Source organism: Girardinichthys multiradiatus, chromosome 19 (genome assembly GCF_021462225.1).
Source record: "Girardinichthys multiradiatus isolate DD_20200921_A chromosome 19, DD_fGirMul_XY1, whole genome shotgun sequence".
Lineage (NCBI taxonomy): Eukaryota > Metazoa > Chordata > Actinopteri > Cyprinodontiformes > Goodeidae > Girardinichthys > Girardinichthys multiradiatus.
Window position 1 is genome coordinate 13,658,882 of NC_061811.1, and position 13,287 is coordinate 13,672,168.

The 13,287-nt window shown below is 39.0% G+C and overlaps 1 protein-coding gene across 3 annotated transcripts; it reads left to right on the top strand.

Annotated features, from left to right (window-relative positions):
* The first annotated feature begins 933 nt into the window (after window positions 1-933).
* pomt2 (protein-O-mannosyltransferase 2) lies at window positions 934-12,958 on the top strand. Of its 3 annotated transcripts, none has more exons than XM_047345252.1 (21): window positions 935-1,613; window positions 1,691-1,775; window positions 4,167-4,271; window positions 4,356-4,464; window positions 4,683-4,791; window positions 4,879-5,038; window positions 5,134-5,240; window positions 5,327-5,409; window positions 6,880-6,989; window positions 7,073-7,136; window positions 7,314-7,374; window positions 7,457-7,535; window positions 8,453-8,604; window positions 8,695-8,786; window positions 8,878-8,954; window positions 9,026-9,097; window positions 9,181-9,240; window positions 9,320-9,425; window positions 9,501-9,641; window positions 11,026-11,152; window positions 11,967-12,958. In XM_047345252.1, the coding sequence occupies exons 1-20, from the start codon at window positions 1,333-1,335 to the stop codon at window positions 11,139-11,141; spliced, it is 2,169 nt and encodes a 722-aa protein (XP_047201208.1). In that variant the 5' UTR covers window positions 935-1,332; the 3' UTR covers window positions 11,142-11,152; window positions 11,967-12,958. The 3 variants fall into 3 exon arrangements, with proteins under 3 accessions (XP_047201209.1, XP_047201208.1, XP_047201207.1); XM_047345251.1 differs by having other exon boundaries at window positions 11,026-11,137; XM_047345253.1 differs by lacking the exon at window positions 9,501-9,641 and having other exon boundaries at window positions 934-1,613; window positions 11,026-11,137.
* Window positions 12,959-13,287: the final 329 nt, after the last annotated feature.

Below are 13,287 nucleotides of genomic sequence, written 5' to 3' on the forward strand. Positions count from 1 at the left end.
GCCCACAGAATGATGCTTCTGCCACTGTGTTTCACCATGAGGATGATGTGTTCAGCGTGATGTGTGGTTTACCACCACACACAGAAAAATTGCCCACAGAACCTTCTTCAACATGTTTTGGATGTTCCCAACGTGGCTTGTGGCACTGGATTTTATTTAGTTGTGTGACAGTAACAGCTTAATACAAATGTACAAAGCACTATTTAAATTTCCTACCACTTTACAGTTATGCATTACTTTGTATTGGTCTATCACATAAAATGAAAATGTGTTAAATGGTTCAACAAGTCACTGTAGATAGATAGATAGATAGATAGATAGATAGATAGATAGATAGATAGATAGATAGATAGATAGATAGATAGATAGATAGATAGATAGATAGATAGATAGATAGATAGATAGATATATAGATAGATAGATAGATAGATAGATAGATAGATAGATAGATAGATAGATAGATAGATAGATAGATAGATAGATAGATAGATAGATAGATAGATAGATAGATAGATAGATAGATAGATAGATAGATAGATAGATAGATAGATAGATGACAAAGAGCATATAATAAAATTAGATATCGTGCAATGCTTCACTCTAGTGGCTAAATTCTGAAACTGCGTCCTACGTAATCCCTGCTATTTTAATGCTGTTGTTTTTTTCATTCATTTTAGGATTCATCTCCTTCCTGTTAAATTTTGATTTTTATGATAAAATTTTAATTCTTAAGGAGAGCTGAACAAAACCAACACGCTATAATTTTGGTTTACCAGGCGCTTTTTTCTCTCCGACATGATCCTTCCTGCTTTTCGTACAGGGACGAGTGTAGGTCAAAGGCATTCTGGGAACTTGCGTTTTATCCTGCAAAACAGCGTTAGCAAGTTGTTGAATCCCTGTTTAGCGTTTGAATACATTTCCCAGAAGGCAACGCATTCAATCCATGTTGCCTTCAGAAAGCTCAACTTTAGCGTTTGGCTGCTTATTTAAACACATAACGGCAAATTGAGGCTGTTAGCACCAGCTAGTTTGGATTTAATCGCTACTATTGAACAATAGAGATATTTTGCTGACAGGCTAGTTTGATGAAGTTTTAATTAAGTATATTTAAGCTTGTTGGTAAAATAACTTATATCATGTCTGCTAATTTGTTAAAAGAGAGAAGTAACTTTGAATTCATCAATAGTCTTGACAGTAATGAGAGCTGATACCTGCCGTTAATTTTATTTTTACATTTGCTACATATTGTTAGCCTCTTTTAGCAGAGCAACATAACAGAATCTGTAGCTACACATTTGGTGGTCTGGTCATTTAAAAAGGTGTTATTCACTGATGGCCAAAGAAGAATGTAATTCTCAGTGGCACAAAGCGAGGGACCCATTCGCAGTCCGAAACCGGAAAGTCTTCCCCTCACCAGAACAGACCCATAAATCCCTGATCACTCCAGAGTCAAAGAACAAACAAGGAGATAACACCTTCCCCTCAAATGGATCATCTGCTGACTTTCCAGCCAGAAGAAGGGTTGATTCCTCAAACACACTACTGCTCATTGTGGTGACAGGGCTGTCTTTCGCTACACGCCTCTATAAGATAACAGAGCCCCCTCATGTATGGTGAGTAATGTTTCTAACTCCCTCCATGTTTATACACCACCTCAGCATCTTTGAGTAACGACTGCTTTCTGTATCAGCTGGGATGAAACTCACTTTGGAAAGATGGGAAGTTACTACATCAACAGAACCTTCTTCTTTGATGTGCATCCTCCTCTTGGAAAGGTGAGATGGCTGTTAGTTTTATAAAGACTTCAGAGATCCCACTTCACCCCTACCCCTTCATCCTTTGCCCTTATTCCTATATTTCTGAAAAGTAGGGTTTCCCAGTTGTTTCTATGCAGTAGGATGGGAGTAACAGGTCAAAACATTCTTGCATTTAGAAATGGTGATTGATTTCAGAGCTTAATACAGTTCATTCAGTCAGGAGGATTTTAATTGATAGACTAATGCAATGTAGCACATAATTGTGGAGTAGAAGGAAAATCATTTATAGTTTTTAATTGATTTGACAAATACAAATCTGAAAAGTGGGGTATTGATTTATATTTTGTCCCCCAGAGTCAGTACTTTGAAGAAAAATGTTGTCCGGGCTACCGCACCCTGTCAGACGCCTCGGAGCTCCTCCGGTCCTTGGTCCCCATGAAGTGATCACACACTCTATTTAAAGACTCTTAAAGGAACGAATCTCAACCAGTTTCTAACTTTTAGCTCATTTAATCTAAGTTAAGGCAGAGGAATGATCAGAGATCAGCGCTGAGGCTCCCGTCTCGGACCGTCGCCGTCTGTTAGAGGATGACGAAGAGCCTCGATAGAAAGTCACATATAGTTTTATATCTGGCACTCCGATGCAATGGATGTTCCCTCCCTCAGTGATTATCAGTAGACTATGTGTCACCATTGTGGTGTCTATCTGTTAGATTGTGTAGTAGCGGGTGTCCATCCTTAATCTAAGTGTGCTGTAGGTTTCTAATCAACCCAGTTATACCAGCTGCTCCACTATCAATCCCAGTGCCCCAACTTCAGGTCATTTATGACAAACCTTGGGCCATTTATCCTTGTACTGTATGTCTATGAGCATTCGTATCCTATTGTAACAAAAGGGAAACATTAGAACTTATACTTTACTTCACTATGTTATAAATGGGAAAAAACAGCTATAAGCATATTAATAAAGGTTATTCTTAACAATTTGTTGTTGTTATTACAGCTGCGAGTCTTAAGGGCATGTCTCTACCAGCTTTGCACATCTAGAGTAACAATTTTGCTCATTGCTCAGTGAACAGGATGGAGAGCATCTGTGAATACCTATTTCTTGGTGTATTGTCACGGAAGCTCAATTGGATTTAGGTCTGAACCCTGTTAACACCTGAAAATGCTTTGATCCAAACCGTTTTATTGCAGCTCTGACTGCAGGTGTGGAATTGGTGTCCTGCTGTAAGGGGAACCTCTTCCATAGTCTCAGGTCAGGTTGTCTTCCAGTATTGTCCTGTATTTAGTTCCATCCGTCTTCTCACCAACTCTGACCAGCTTCTTCTTCCCTGCTGAAAAAAAGATCCCCACAGCATGATGCAGCTAGCGCCATGTTTTGCCGTGACGATGGTGTGTACAGGGTGATGTCCAGTGTTCATTTTTGGGCACACGTCGAGTTTTGCTTGGCTGCTAAAAATAATTTCTTTCGGTCTAATCTGAACAGAACACCTTTTACCACGTTTGTTGCGTCTTCTACAAGGCTAGCGACAACTGCCCTCCATAGGAGTTTCTTTCAATAACGGCTTTCTTCGTTTGACTGTTGAATAAAGACCTGATTTTTGGAGTTCACAACTAATAGTTTTCCTCTCAACAGATTTTTCCATCTGAACTGTAGATCTGTTCAGCTCCTCCAGAGGTCTGGAGAAGCTGCTTCTCCGATCCTCTCCTCACCCAGTCTGTCAGCCGCGTGTTTCGTTTTTTTCTTTCCTTTTTTCTATCTTGGCAGGTTTGCAGTTTTGCCAATTTCAGTTGACCGATTGAGAACTGAGATGTTCAGAAAACTTACTTTAAACCTCTCCACAACATTATCTCTGACCTGTCTGACACCGTTGGTCACCAGTGGTCTCTAACAGACCTCTGGAGCCTTTACAGAACAGCTCTATTTTTACTGAGATTAAATTACAAACAGGTGAACTCTATTTACTATTTAGGCCAACACCACACTTCAGATGTATTTGTTTAAAAAGAAAATTGTAAAACATAATTTTCCTTTAACTAAGCAATTATGCACTATTTGTTCTTGGTCTGTCAATAAAGTCAAACAAAATACATTAACGTTCGTGGTTCTAATGTGACAAAATGTAGAAGTATGTAATGTAGAAGTTTGTATGTATGTTTGATTTTATTTTCAGTTCCTGTCCATAAGCAAAGGAAAATAAGGCGTTTGTGTTAGCGTGAAAAACAAAGTAATTAAAAGGGGAAGTGATGATATCTCAGCTTCTTGTAGGGTGTCCCATTTCTCAGCCTAAATATCTTAACCACAATCTGGTTTAAGAGGTAGGGCTCTGGGCAACCCTATGAAATGGGATTCAGCCTTCTTGTGAACCTGCTGTGTTAAATGATGTGTTCGTCTCTCGGTTGCAGATGCTGATTGCTCTTGCTGGTTATATGACTGGCTACGACGGCACCTTTCCTTTTGTAAAGCCAGGAGACAAATATGAACACCACAATTACTGGGGGATGAGAGGAGTATGCTGCCTAGCGTGTCACATATTTAAAAAGACAAAATGAATAAAATGTTCGTCTGGTAACATCCTGTGTGTTTTTGTGCAGTTTTGTGCCGTGTTGGGGTCCTTTCTGCCGGTCTTTGCTTACCTTATAGTGCAGGAGCTGTCCCAGTCTCACACTGCTGCTATCATCACAGCCACCCTGCTCATATTTGGTTAGTGATCATGTTTTACACCACACATTGAATCCAATTAACTACACGTACTTTTAGGTTTTCTTGTGTTTCTTGAAAGAAAAGAATTAGAAAATTCAAATGTGATCACAGAAAAGCCTTAAGACACAATATTGGTTATTATCTAAATAGCTAAATGAATTCATTTTTATTTATAATAAGCTGAAGAGATTCTTCTTCTCATCTCCTTCCTGTCACAGACACGGGCTGCATCACCATCTCTCAGTACATCCTGTTGGACCCCATACTCATGTTCTTCATCATGGCAGCAGTTCTCAGCATGGTCAAATTCAACCAGCAGAGCTACAGGTAGGACCCCAGTGAAACGTAAAGCTGTAATGTTACCATTATGAGCTTAACTTGTGTTATTTTTTATTTGAATGCACATGCTTTCAGGCCTTTTACTGCCCCCTGGTGGCTGTGGCTCATACTGTGTGGTGGTGCTCTTGCTTGTGCTCTCGGGGTGAAGTTTGTGGGTCTGTTTGTCATCCTCCTGGTGGGTCTGAACACGGTCAAAGACCTCTGGAGAATTTTAGGCGACCTGAGTCTCTCACTGGTAAACTGCAAGGTTTTTTCCAGACAATACAAACTGTTTGCTTTAATGAAATTAGCTGGGGACTTTACTGCCTCATTATTGTGTTTAACTTGAAGATTGATGTTGCAAAGCACTTCCTAGCCCGTGTTGCTGGCCTCATCTTGCTTCCACTTTTCCTCTACGTGACAATATTTGCAGTTCACTTTGTTCTGTTGAACAAAAGGTAAGTGTGACTGTTAAACAGAGTGTGATCATTGTTTGTTGACATCCTCCCACTTGCTTGAGTTACAACTTATTTTCTCTTGCTAGCGGGCCAGGCGATGGTTTCTTTAGTTCGACCTTCCAGTCACGTCTCATTGGGAACAATCTGTACAACGTGTCCATGCCAGAGTGTGAGTCCTGAGCATAACTGGAAATGAAACCAAATGTGATCGTATTGCTGTGTTTACAAAGTGTACAAAAAAGCCAATGTCGTTGCTATTTGTCTAATTTGTCTGCAAGATGAACTTGGATCAACTTGGAACTTGTGGGAAAACATTGAGGCGAGGACAAAATTCTTGGTATCCTTGTGGTAAAGAAATAAAAACCCACAATAGTCACACAGAGTTCCAGAGTCTGGCATAGCCTGGAACTTTCTTTAACAGTTCTCCAGGCCTGGATAAGAATGGAAAAATGAGTGGAAATTATGATTTTTCAGCCTTTTTTTCATGTTTGCTTTTCTAACGGACAGAAATATTATTATGCCTAATAATTTTTACATACATTTCTATTCAAGTGATCTGTTTTATTTTTGATTTCTCACATCGCCCCTTCATTTAAATTTTTTTAATTCTGTATTTTGGTTCTTGTCTTACTAAATCCACACTCATTCAAAAATCTAACTAGAAAAGCACAGAGAGCGCACACCTCCGCCAAGGCAATAGGATCATTGATGTATGTCAGCTTTTTTCCCTACCTATGAGCTGGATGACTCCTGGCCACTGCATGTCAGCTGCTGACAGGGTGAGGAGCCATGTGGGAATTCCAAGTTGTCACACCATCGTCTGGCAATGATAAAGACTCCTTCCAAAACATCCTGGATCCAGATGGTGCTCCGCATTACCACCAACATTTAATTATCTGTTCCTTGTCCTAATAAGCACCCTGTCTGAAAATTTCATCCAAATCTGTTCTCGACTTTTGAGGTATTTTGCAAACAGACAAACATAGACAAAAACCTGATTGAAACCTCAGGTTGAACTGGAATTTTTACTAACCGTATAAAGGTACCGAAATTCACAAACGGTCCTTTAAAGAATCTCTACTCATTGTAGGTCACTCAGATTCCATACTTGACAAGTACAATGATTACAGATTTTGAAATAGAGGGCGTGTAACTTTCTTGGCATCTGGGTTAGCCCAGATGCCAAGAAAGCAGTGAAAAGGCTCTGAAAATCAGAAGCCAGTTTCAGCATTGTGTTGTTTCATGATTTGTGAAATGTAGAAATAAGCAGAAAAAAAATAAATTTGAGTCTGGAAACCGGTGAAATGTTTAAAATGAAGAATGTGTTGGAACCCAGCTTGGATAACTTGAAACTGACTAAATAGCCCGTGTTTTACTGTCGAGGCATCAACTCTCACAGAAAAGTTTTGATGTATCCATTGAGTATATTTTTTTCTGTGGAGAAAAATAAATTACACATCAGGAAATAATTGTTTTTTTAATAAAATCAGCAGTGCAACAAATCGTTTCAGTAAATGAAATGGAAGCCAAACATTTCTCTTCCTCCTACAGTTACATATAAAAATATTATTTTTCTAAATTGATGTTCATGTTTCACGTATTTTTCATGAGTATTCTGTTTTTTTTTTTCTCTATGCAGACCTGGCGTATGGCTCCACCATTACAGTGAAAAATCTTCGTATTGCAGGAGGTTATCTGCACTCCCACTGGCACTTATACCCAGAGGGAGTTGGAGCAAAGCAGCAGCAGGTCATGCTATAGGTGTTTAAACGTTTTAGCATTCAGTTATATCTGATAAGTTTAGTTTGAAATAAGATTTGTTTCGTCAACAGGTGACAGCTTACCTCCACAAGGACCACAACAACATGTGGTTGGTTCGCAAGCCAGATAATGATAGTAAGAGAATTGTGTTTATTGACAGTCCTAAATCATGTACTGTATCAGTTGTGGCCTTTAATGCTATATAATGCAGATTCGAACTGTGGGAATGTTTTCAGTGAGCAGATTAACAGCTTGTTCATGAAGTGTTTATAGTTATTTTGATGTTTCTCCCTATTGTATATCTTTAATTAGCTCAATCTGGGAGCCCTGATTTGGTTCGTCATGGTGACATCATTCGGCTGGAACACAAAGAGTACGTTTCTTAAAGTATCTTACCTCTCATTGTTGACTGAAGACTAAATTCTGAGTGGTTTTGAATGTACGGTTTCTTTCAGAACAACCCGTAACCTCCACAGTCACCTCCATCAAGCCCCTCTGACTAAGAAGCACTTCCAAGTTACAGGCTATGGACTTGTGAGTGTATCTTTAACATATGTTTGTACATCCCTTGCAAAAGTATTCATACACGCATTTTGCAACATTAAATCCACAAAATCCATTGTATTTTATTGGCAACTTAATACTTGGAAGAAAATTATACTTTTTTCAGCCTCCTTTCCTTTGATATCTCTAAATAAATTCAAGTGTAACCAATTACCAGAAGTCTCCTAATTAGTAAAAAAGAATCAACTTGTATGTAATTTAATCTCAGTATAAACACAGGTGTTCTGTGAAAGCCGCAGAGGTTTGTGAGAGGACTTCAGTGAATGAAAAGAGCCCTAAAGTCCAAGGAACACAGGAGACAGACCATTGATAAAGTTGTGGAGAAGTTTAAAGCAGGATTGGGTTATAAAATAAGCTTTAAAAATCTCAGAGCACAATGTTCAATCCATCATCTGACAATGGAAGGAATATTGCACAGCTACAAACTAACCCAGACATTGCCATTCATCTAAACTCATAGTACAGACAAGGAGGTATCAATCAGAGGAGCAGCTGAGAGGCCCATGGTAAATCTGGAGGTGTTGCAGAGATCCAGAGCTCAGGTGGGATAATCTGTTGACAGGAGAAACTGTCAGTTGGACATTGCACAAATCTGGGCAAGAAGAAAGCTACTGTTGACAGAAAGCCAGGGGAAGTCCTGTTTGCATTTTGCCACAAACCAGTGGCTTCCCGTCAGAATCTGACTGAGCTGCGTTCATTTAACAAAGAAGTGTTCAAAGCTAGAAGACTCCAAGACTCGGGCGCTGCATACAACTCCAGACAAAATGTATCTGTTCCAGGAATATGAATATTGTAATTGTCACTTTACTGTATACAGCTGACTGGGATTTTTATTATTAGATTTGGACTTTTGCATGACTCCTAAACCACATTTGTCCTTTTCTTAGAATGGAACGGGGGACACTAACGACCTGTGGCAGGTGGAGGTTTGTGGAGGCCGGAAGGGCGACCTGGTGAAAGTCCTACGCAGCAAAGTTCGCTTCCTGCACAGAGCCACGGGCTGCGTGCTGTACTCCTCTGGCAAGTCTCTTCCGAAGTGGTAAATCTTCTCATCTTTTCAGCTCTGATGTGCCCTACGTTTTCTGTGCACGAAGGATTGACATGCACATCGAGTTTTGCTTCTCTCAAGGGGCTGGGAGCAGGTGGAGGTGACCTGCAGTCCATACCTGAAGGAGACTCCAAGCTCTCAGTGGAACATAGAGGATCACATCAATCCCAGATGTATGACGCACGCTATGCTTTTCTTAATTTATCCTGAGAACCTTTGAGCACTTTGAATAATCGTATAATTTCAATTGGTTTGTTTTGGCAGTACCCAACATCAGTCTTTCTCTACTAAAACCGAATTTTCTGGAAATCTTGCTGGAGTCTCATATAGTCATGTTAAGGGTAAGTAACAGTGAGAAGATGATTAACGTGATCAAAAAGTGTTACTTTAAATAAATAATATGTCAATTTAGGGTAATAGTGGCTTGAAGCCCAAAGACAATGAAATGAACTCCAAACCTTGGCACTGGCCCATCAACTACCAGGTGCATGAACTCATTTGTACTTCATTTTCATGAAATTCAGTTTGCTTTCTTCTCAGTGTCAAATGTTGTTTTTTTTTGTGAAGGGATTGAGGTTTTCAGGTGTGAATGAGACGGAGTATCGTGTTTACCTGCTGGGAAACCCTGTAAGTCCATTAAACTTGCTTTATTTTCCTGCCTTTTTGCGCTCCTAGCTAACACAGATGAATCGCTTGTTTTTTTCAGGTAGTCTGGTGGATAAATCTAGCCAGTTTAGGGTTGTATCTCATCATGGTGACACTGGCGTCTGTAGTCATTCAAAGAGGAATCTCACCGCAGCAGAAAAGAATAGGTAAGCTGCAGCTGTGAGTCCTGCTGCAGTATAAGGAGAGATGACCTTAAAGTGAACATGTTGGCTTTTTTCCAGAGCATTCAGATGTGCTCAGGGGAGGGGGGGGACTCCTACTGCTTGGCTGGCTGCTGCACTACGTCCCCTTCTACGTCATGGGCCGCATCCTCTACTATCACCACTACTTTCCTGCAATGCTCTTCAGTAGCATGCTAACAGGTGCTAAATGCTCATGCATTTGTCCCTTTTACAATCTTTAAAGCAGGGGTTCAAAGACTGTAAGTGAGAGTTGGAAGTAAAGGCAGAAGCAGAGTCTTATTGAAGTAGGTGCCTGTAATAAAACGTTGCTTAGGATTTTTTTTTTTTTTTAGGTTGCTTTTTCTTGGTTGGCACCCTCTTGGTCCATGTTAATTTGAAACTTGCTATTGTGGACATCGACAGTGGTGTTCCAGCATATTCCAGTTCATGATCAACTGAAGCCTTGATAATTCCTGACATTTTCCTTTCATCTGAGCGTGGTAGTTTGGGTCAGATGGTTAAAACTTAGACCCATGTGAGTGTTCAAACAGGAGAATGATCCCAAACACACAGTAACACTGGTTTTAGAATGGATGCAGCAGTCTAATATTAAGCTTCCAGAATGGTTCCAACTTTAACCCCATTTAAATAGCCTGGAATGGGGTTAAAACCATCAGATTGTTAATTGGCTCCTAAAATATGCATGGCTTCTGTGCCACCTGGTCAGGATAATTTAACCAAATGTTTTGCATCTTTCTTTTCCGTCATCATAGTGTCTCTAACACTCTCTGTGAGGTTCAACATCTTAGTCACTAAAATCTAAATCCGGTGTGAGCATCACGAGCAGGAAGAATCCATGCACCTGGCCTAACATATGATTGGTATGCAGAGCCTAAAATATAAACGCCCACCAAATATTGCATCCAAGCAGTCCTTTATGGTCAAACTATGGAAACAGCAATATTGCAATGACTATTGGGATTTTATATATTGTGCAACTCAATATAAAATATATACAGTAGAGATTAGAGAAAATTAATAACATTAAAGTGAAATCTGTGCATCGGTTCTTGCCTTAAAACAAATCGCTGATGTTCTGTTGTTTTATGATCCCAAGAGGGACATTTAGTGTTTCAAAGAAATCATTGGAAGCCCCAAATTAAGGATCTTCATGCCTATGATGAATGGATGTAAGGTTTGGATCATCACTGTAGTTGTTTCACACATTTTTATTCATACCTTTGAAAAAAAGTCTGTATAATTCAAATAGAGACCTTATATGTCATCACTGTTTACAGCTTTTAAATATTTTTATTTTTTAGTTCACTGACATCAACTGTTTTATAATAAGACATTATTTGTTTTTACTATTACAACCACAATAAAGAGTCATGATGTGGTCAGGTCTAAGCATTCTGATAGATGCTATAAATAGCGTTTTGTGCATGCATTATGTTTGAAAAGCTTTGTGAGAGTAGTTTAATATTTTTAAAGGTGCTACACCTTTAGGAATGTAGTGTTAGGGGGAGCCTAGGCTGGCATGGTGGTGGTTGTTCGTTGTTTAAAGTATTGTTTTTCCTCATAGGAGTTACATTAGACATTCTACTGAGAAATGCTGATCTGTTACTATACCAACCTTATTCTGATTGGCTGCACAGAGGAGGGCAGATGGTCCTCTTATTCACCGTCCTCTACAGGTGAGCTAAATGAAGGTACATCGTGTTTGTATTTTACTCATATTGCTTTATCTTTCTGTGTGATGTCCAGGATGGTTGTGGTTATCTATCTTTGACTTATGGTACCTCGCAGAACTATTCATATCCCCGTTGAACATTCCATATTTTCTCCATTGTGGTAGACAAAAGAACCCACCTAATGGGTCGGGGATTAAAAGTGGTGGCTGCATCATGGTGTGGGAATGCTTTTCTTCAGCAGGGACAGGGAAGCTGGTTAGAGTTGAAGGGAAGATAGCTAAAGCGAAGTATAGGCCAGTACTGAATGTACAGTGACAAAGTCTTCAGTGTCTGGATGTACAAAGGTGGTAGTATAAATAGACTTACAGTTTTAAATGCAGAAAAAGTGGTTCTGCAAAGGGTTGACTCAAAGGGGCTGAAAATAAATCTGTTCTAAGCTTTTCAGTTTTTGTATTAAGCTTCACAATTAAATGTTAATCGATGAAATAAAATACATTGAAGTACTGTGGATGTACTGTGACAAAATGCTGAGACATTCAAAACGTATACATATTTTTGCAAAGCACTGTACCTTGTTCCATTTAGTGCTTCTTTTATGCCATACCTTTTTATGGTGAATAAGATTAATATAAATTGACTGTTTAATCCGTTATGAGCCATAATCAATCATTAAAGCTTTCTTCCAGACTAAAACTAAGTTCTAAAATATAGCAGTTCTAATAAGTATTCCATGGGCTCTTTTTGTTATGATTCATTTTGTATCCCTGTGCATTTTAACATGAGTAAGGATTATCTTACCTTTTATAAATCCTTGTAATTCTTCTTTCCTCAGTTTCCACCTGTTTCATCCGCTGTCCTATGGCATGACGGGTCCTCTAGCACACGAGCCAGGCAGTACCATGGCTGGCCTGAAGTGGATGGAGTCCTGGGAGTTTTAGTCACTTCCCCAAGATCTTGACACAAATGTTGTACAGTGAAGGTCAGAAGTTTACATGCACCCATCATGTGCATGAATACCAAAATAATTTAGGATTTTGGGCAGGCTGATCATACAGCAAGAATTGGATGCTCGATTTTTAATTTAATTAGAATTAGAAAAACTAATCCACACAGGCTCAAATATAAACATACAATCTTGAACTATTTTTTTGTAAAACTCCTTTACAAGTTGCAGGAAACCGTATTTCCAGCCAGAATTATGCCAGTAGCTTGTTGATGGCTACAAAAAAGGACTTGGTTTCTCTGCAACTTGTAAAGGAGCTTTAACTAAGTTTATATTCAAATGTGTGCATCCAATTCTTGTCTATTAAACCTACACAAACCATTAAAGCCCACTGCGACAAAGAACCATTCAAATGCATCAGTAAAAAGCCCAAATTAATAGGACAGTCATGCCCATCTTGAGTGTATGTAAACTTCTGATCAGCACTGTATATTTGCTGCTCTCTAACGTGTTAACACAGAAATATTTTCTTACAGTACTGACTAAAAACCTACCTGTCCAAGTATTTGTGTCACAGCATTTCTTGCAATGCAGGCTGTATGTGTGTGTGAGAATAAAGACTAAGTCATTCATCGCCAAAATGCCATAACTCACACCACAGCTTCCATCTTTAATAAGCGAATGTGCCTCCAGGTAAATGATGATTGAAAAGCTGAGCTGCCCAGTTGGTTTAAAATAAGCTCTAATTACAGGAAAGGGCTTTTGTTTAGTTGTCCTGATCTTAGTGTTGGCAGTTTCCTAATTATTGCCGTCAAGAACAGCTACTGACCCTCTGTTTACATTTTAGTGTGACAAATAAACAGTGGTATTTTATTCTACAATTCTTTTATGCTCTCATGATCTAACTGAACAAAGGTGTGATCAGATTTAAAAAAGTAAAGTAAAGTAAAATATGTATTTTATATTAGAAGCTCTTTAGACATGTAAAGTGGTTTAAAATAAAGCAAGCTGGCTGCACTTTACGTTCCAACTAAAGAAACTTAAATGTGATTTTATTAGGTACAGAGTCTTACAAAAGTATTGACTTTTTCACATTACAGTGTGAATGTACTTTGATGTGACAGATTAACACAAAGTGGTGGATGATTGTGGAATGGAAGGAAAATTATACCTGGTTCTTTTCTGAAAAGCGCACCATAGATATTTACCC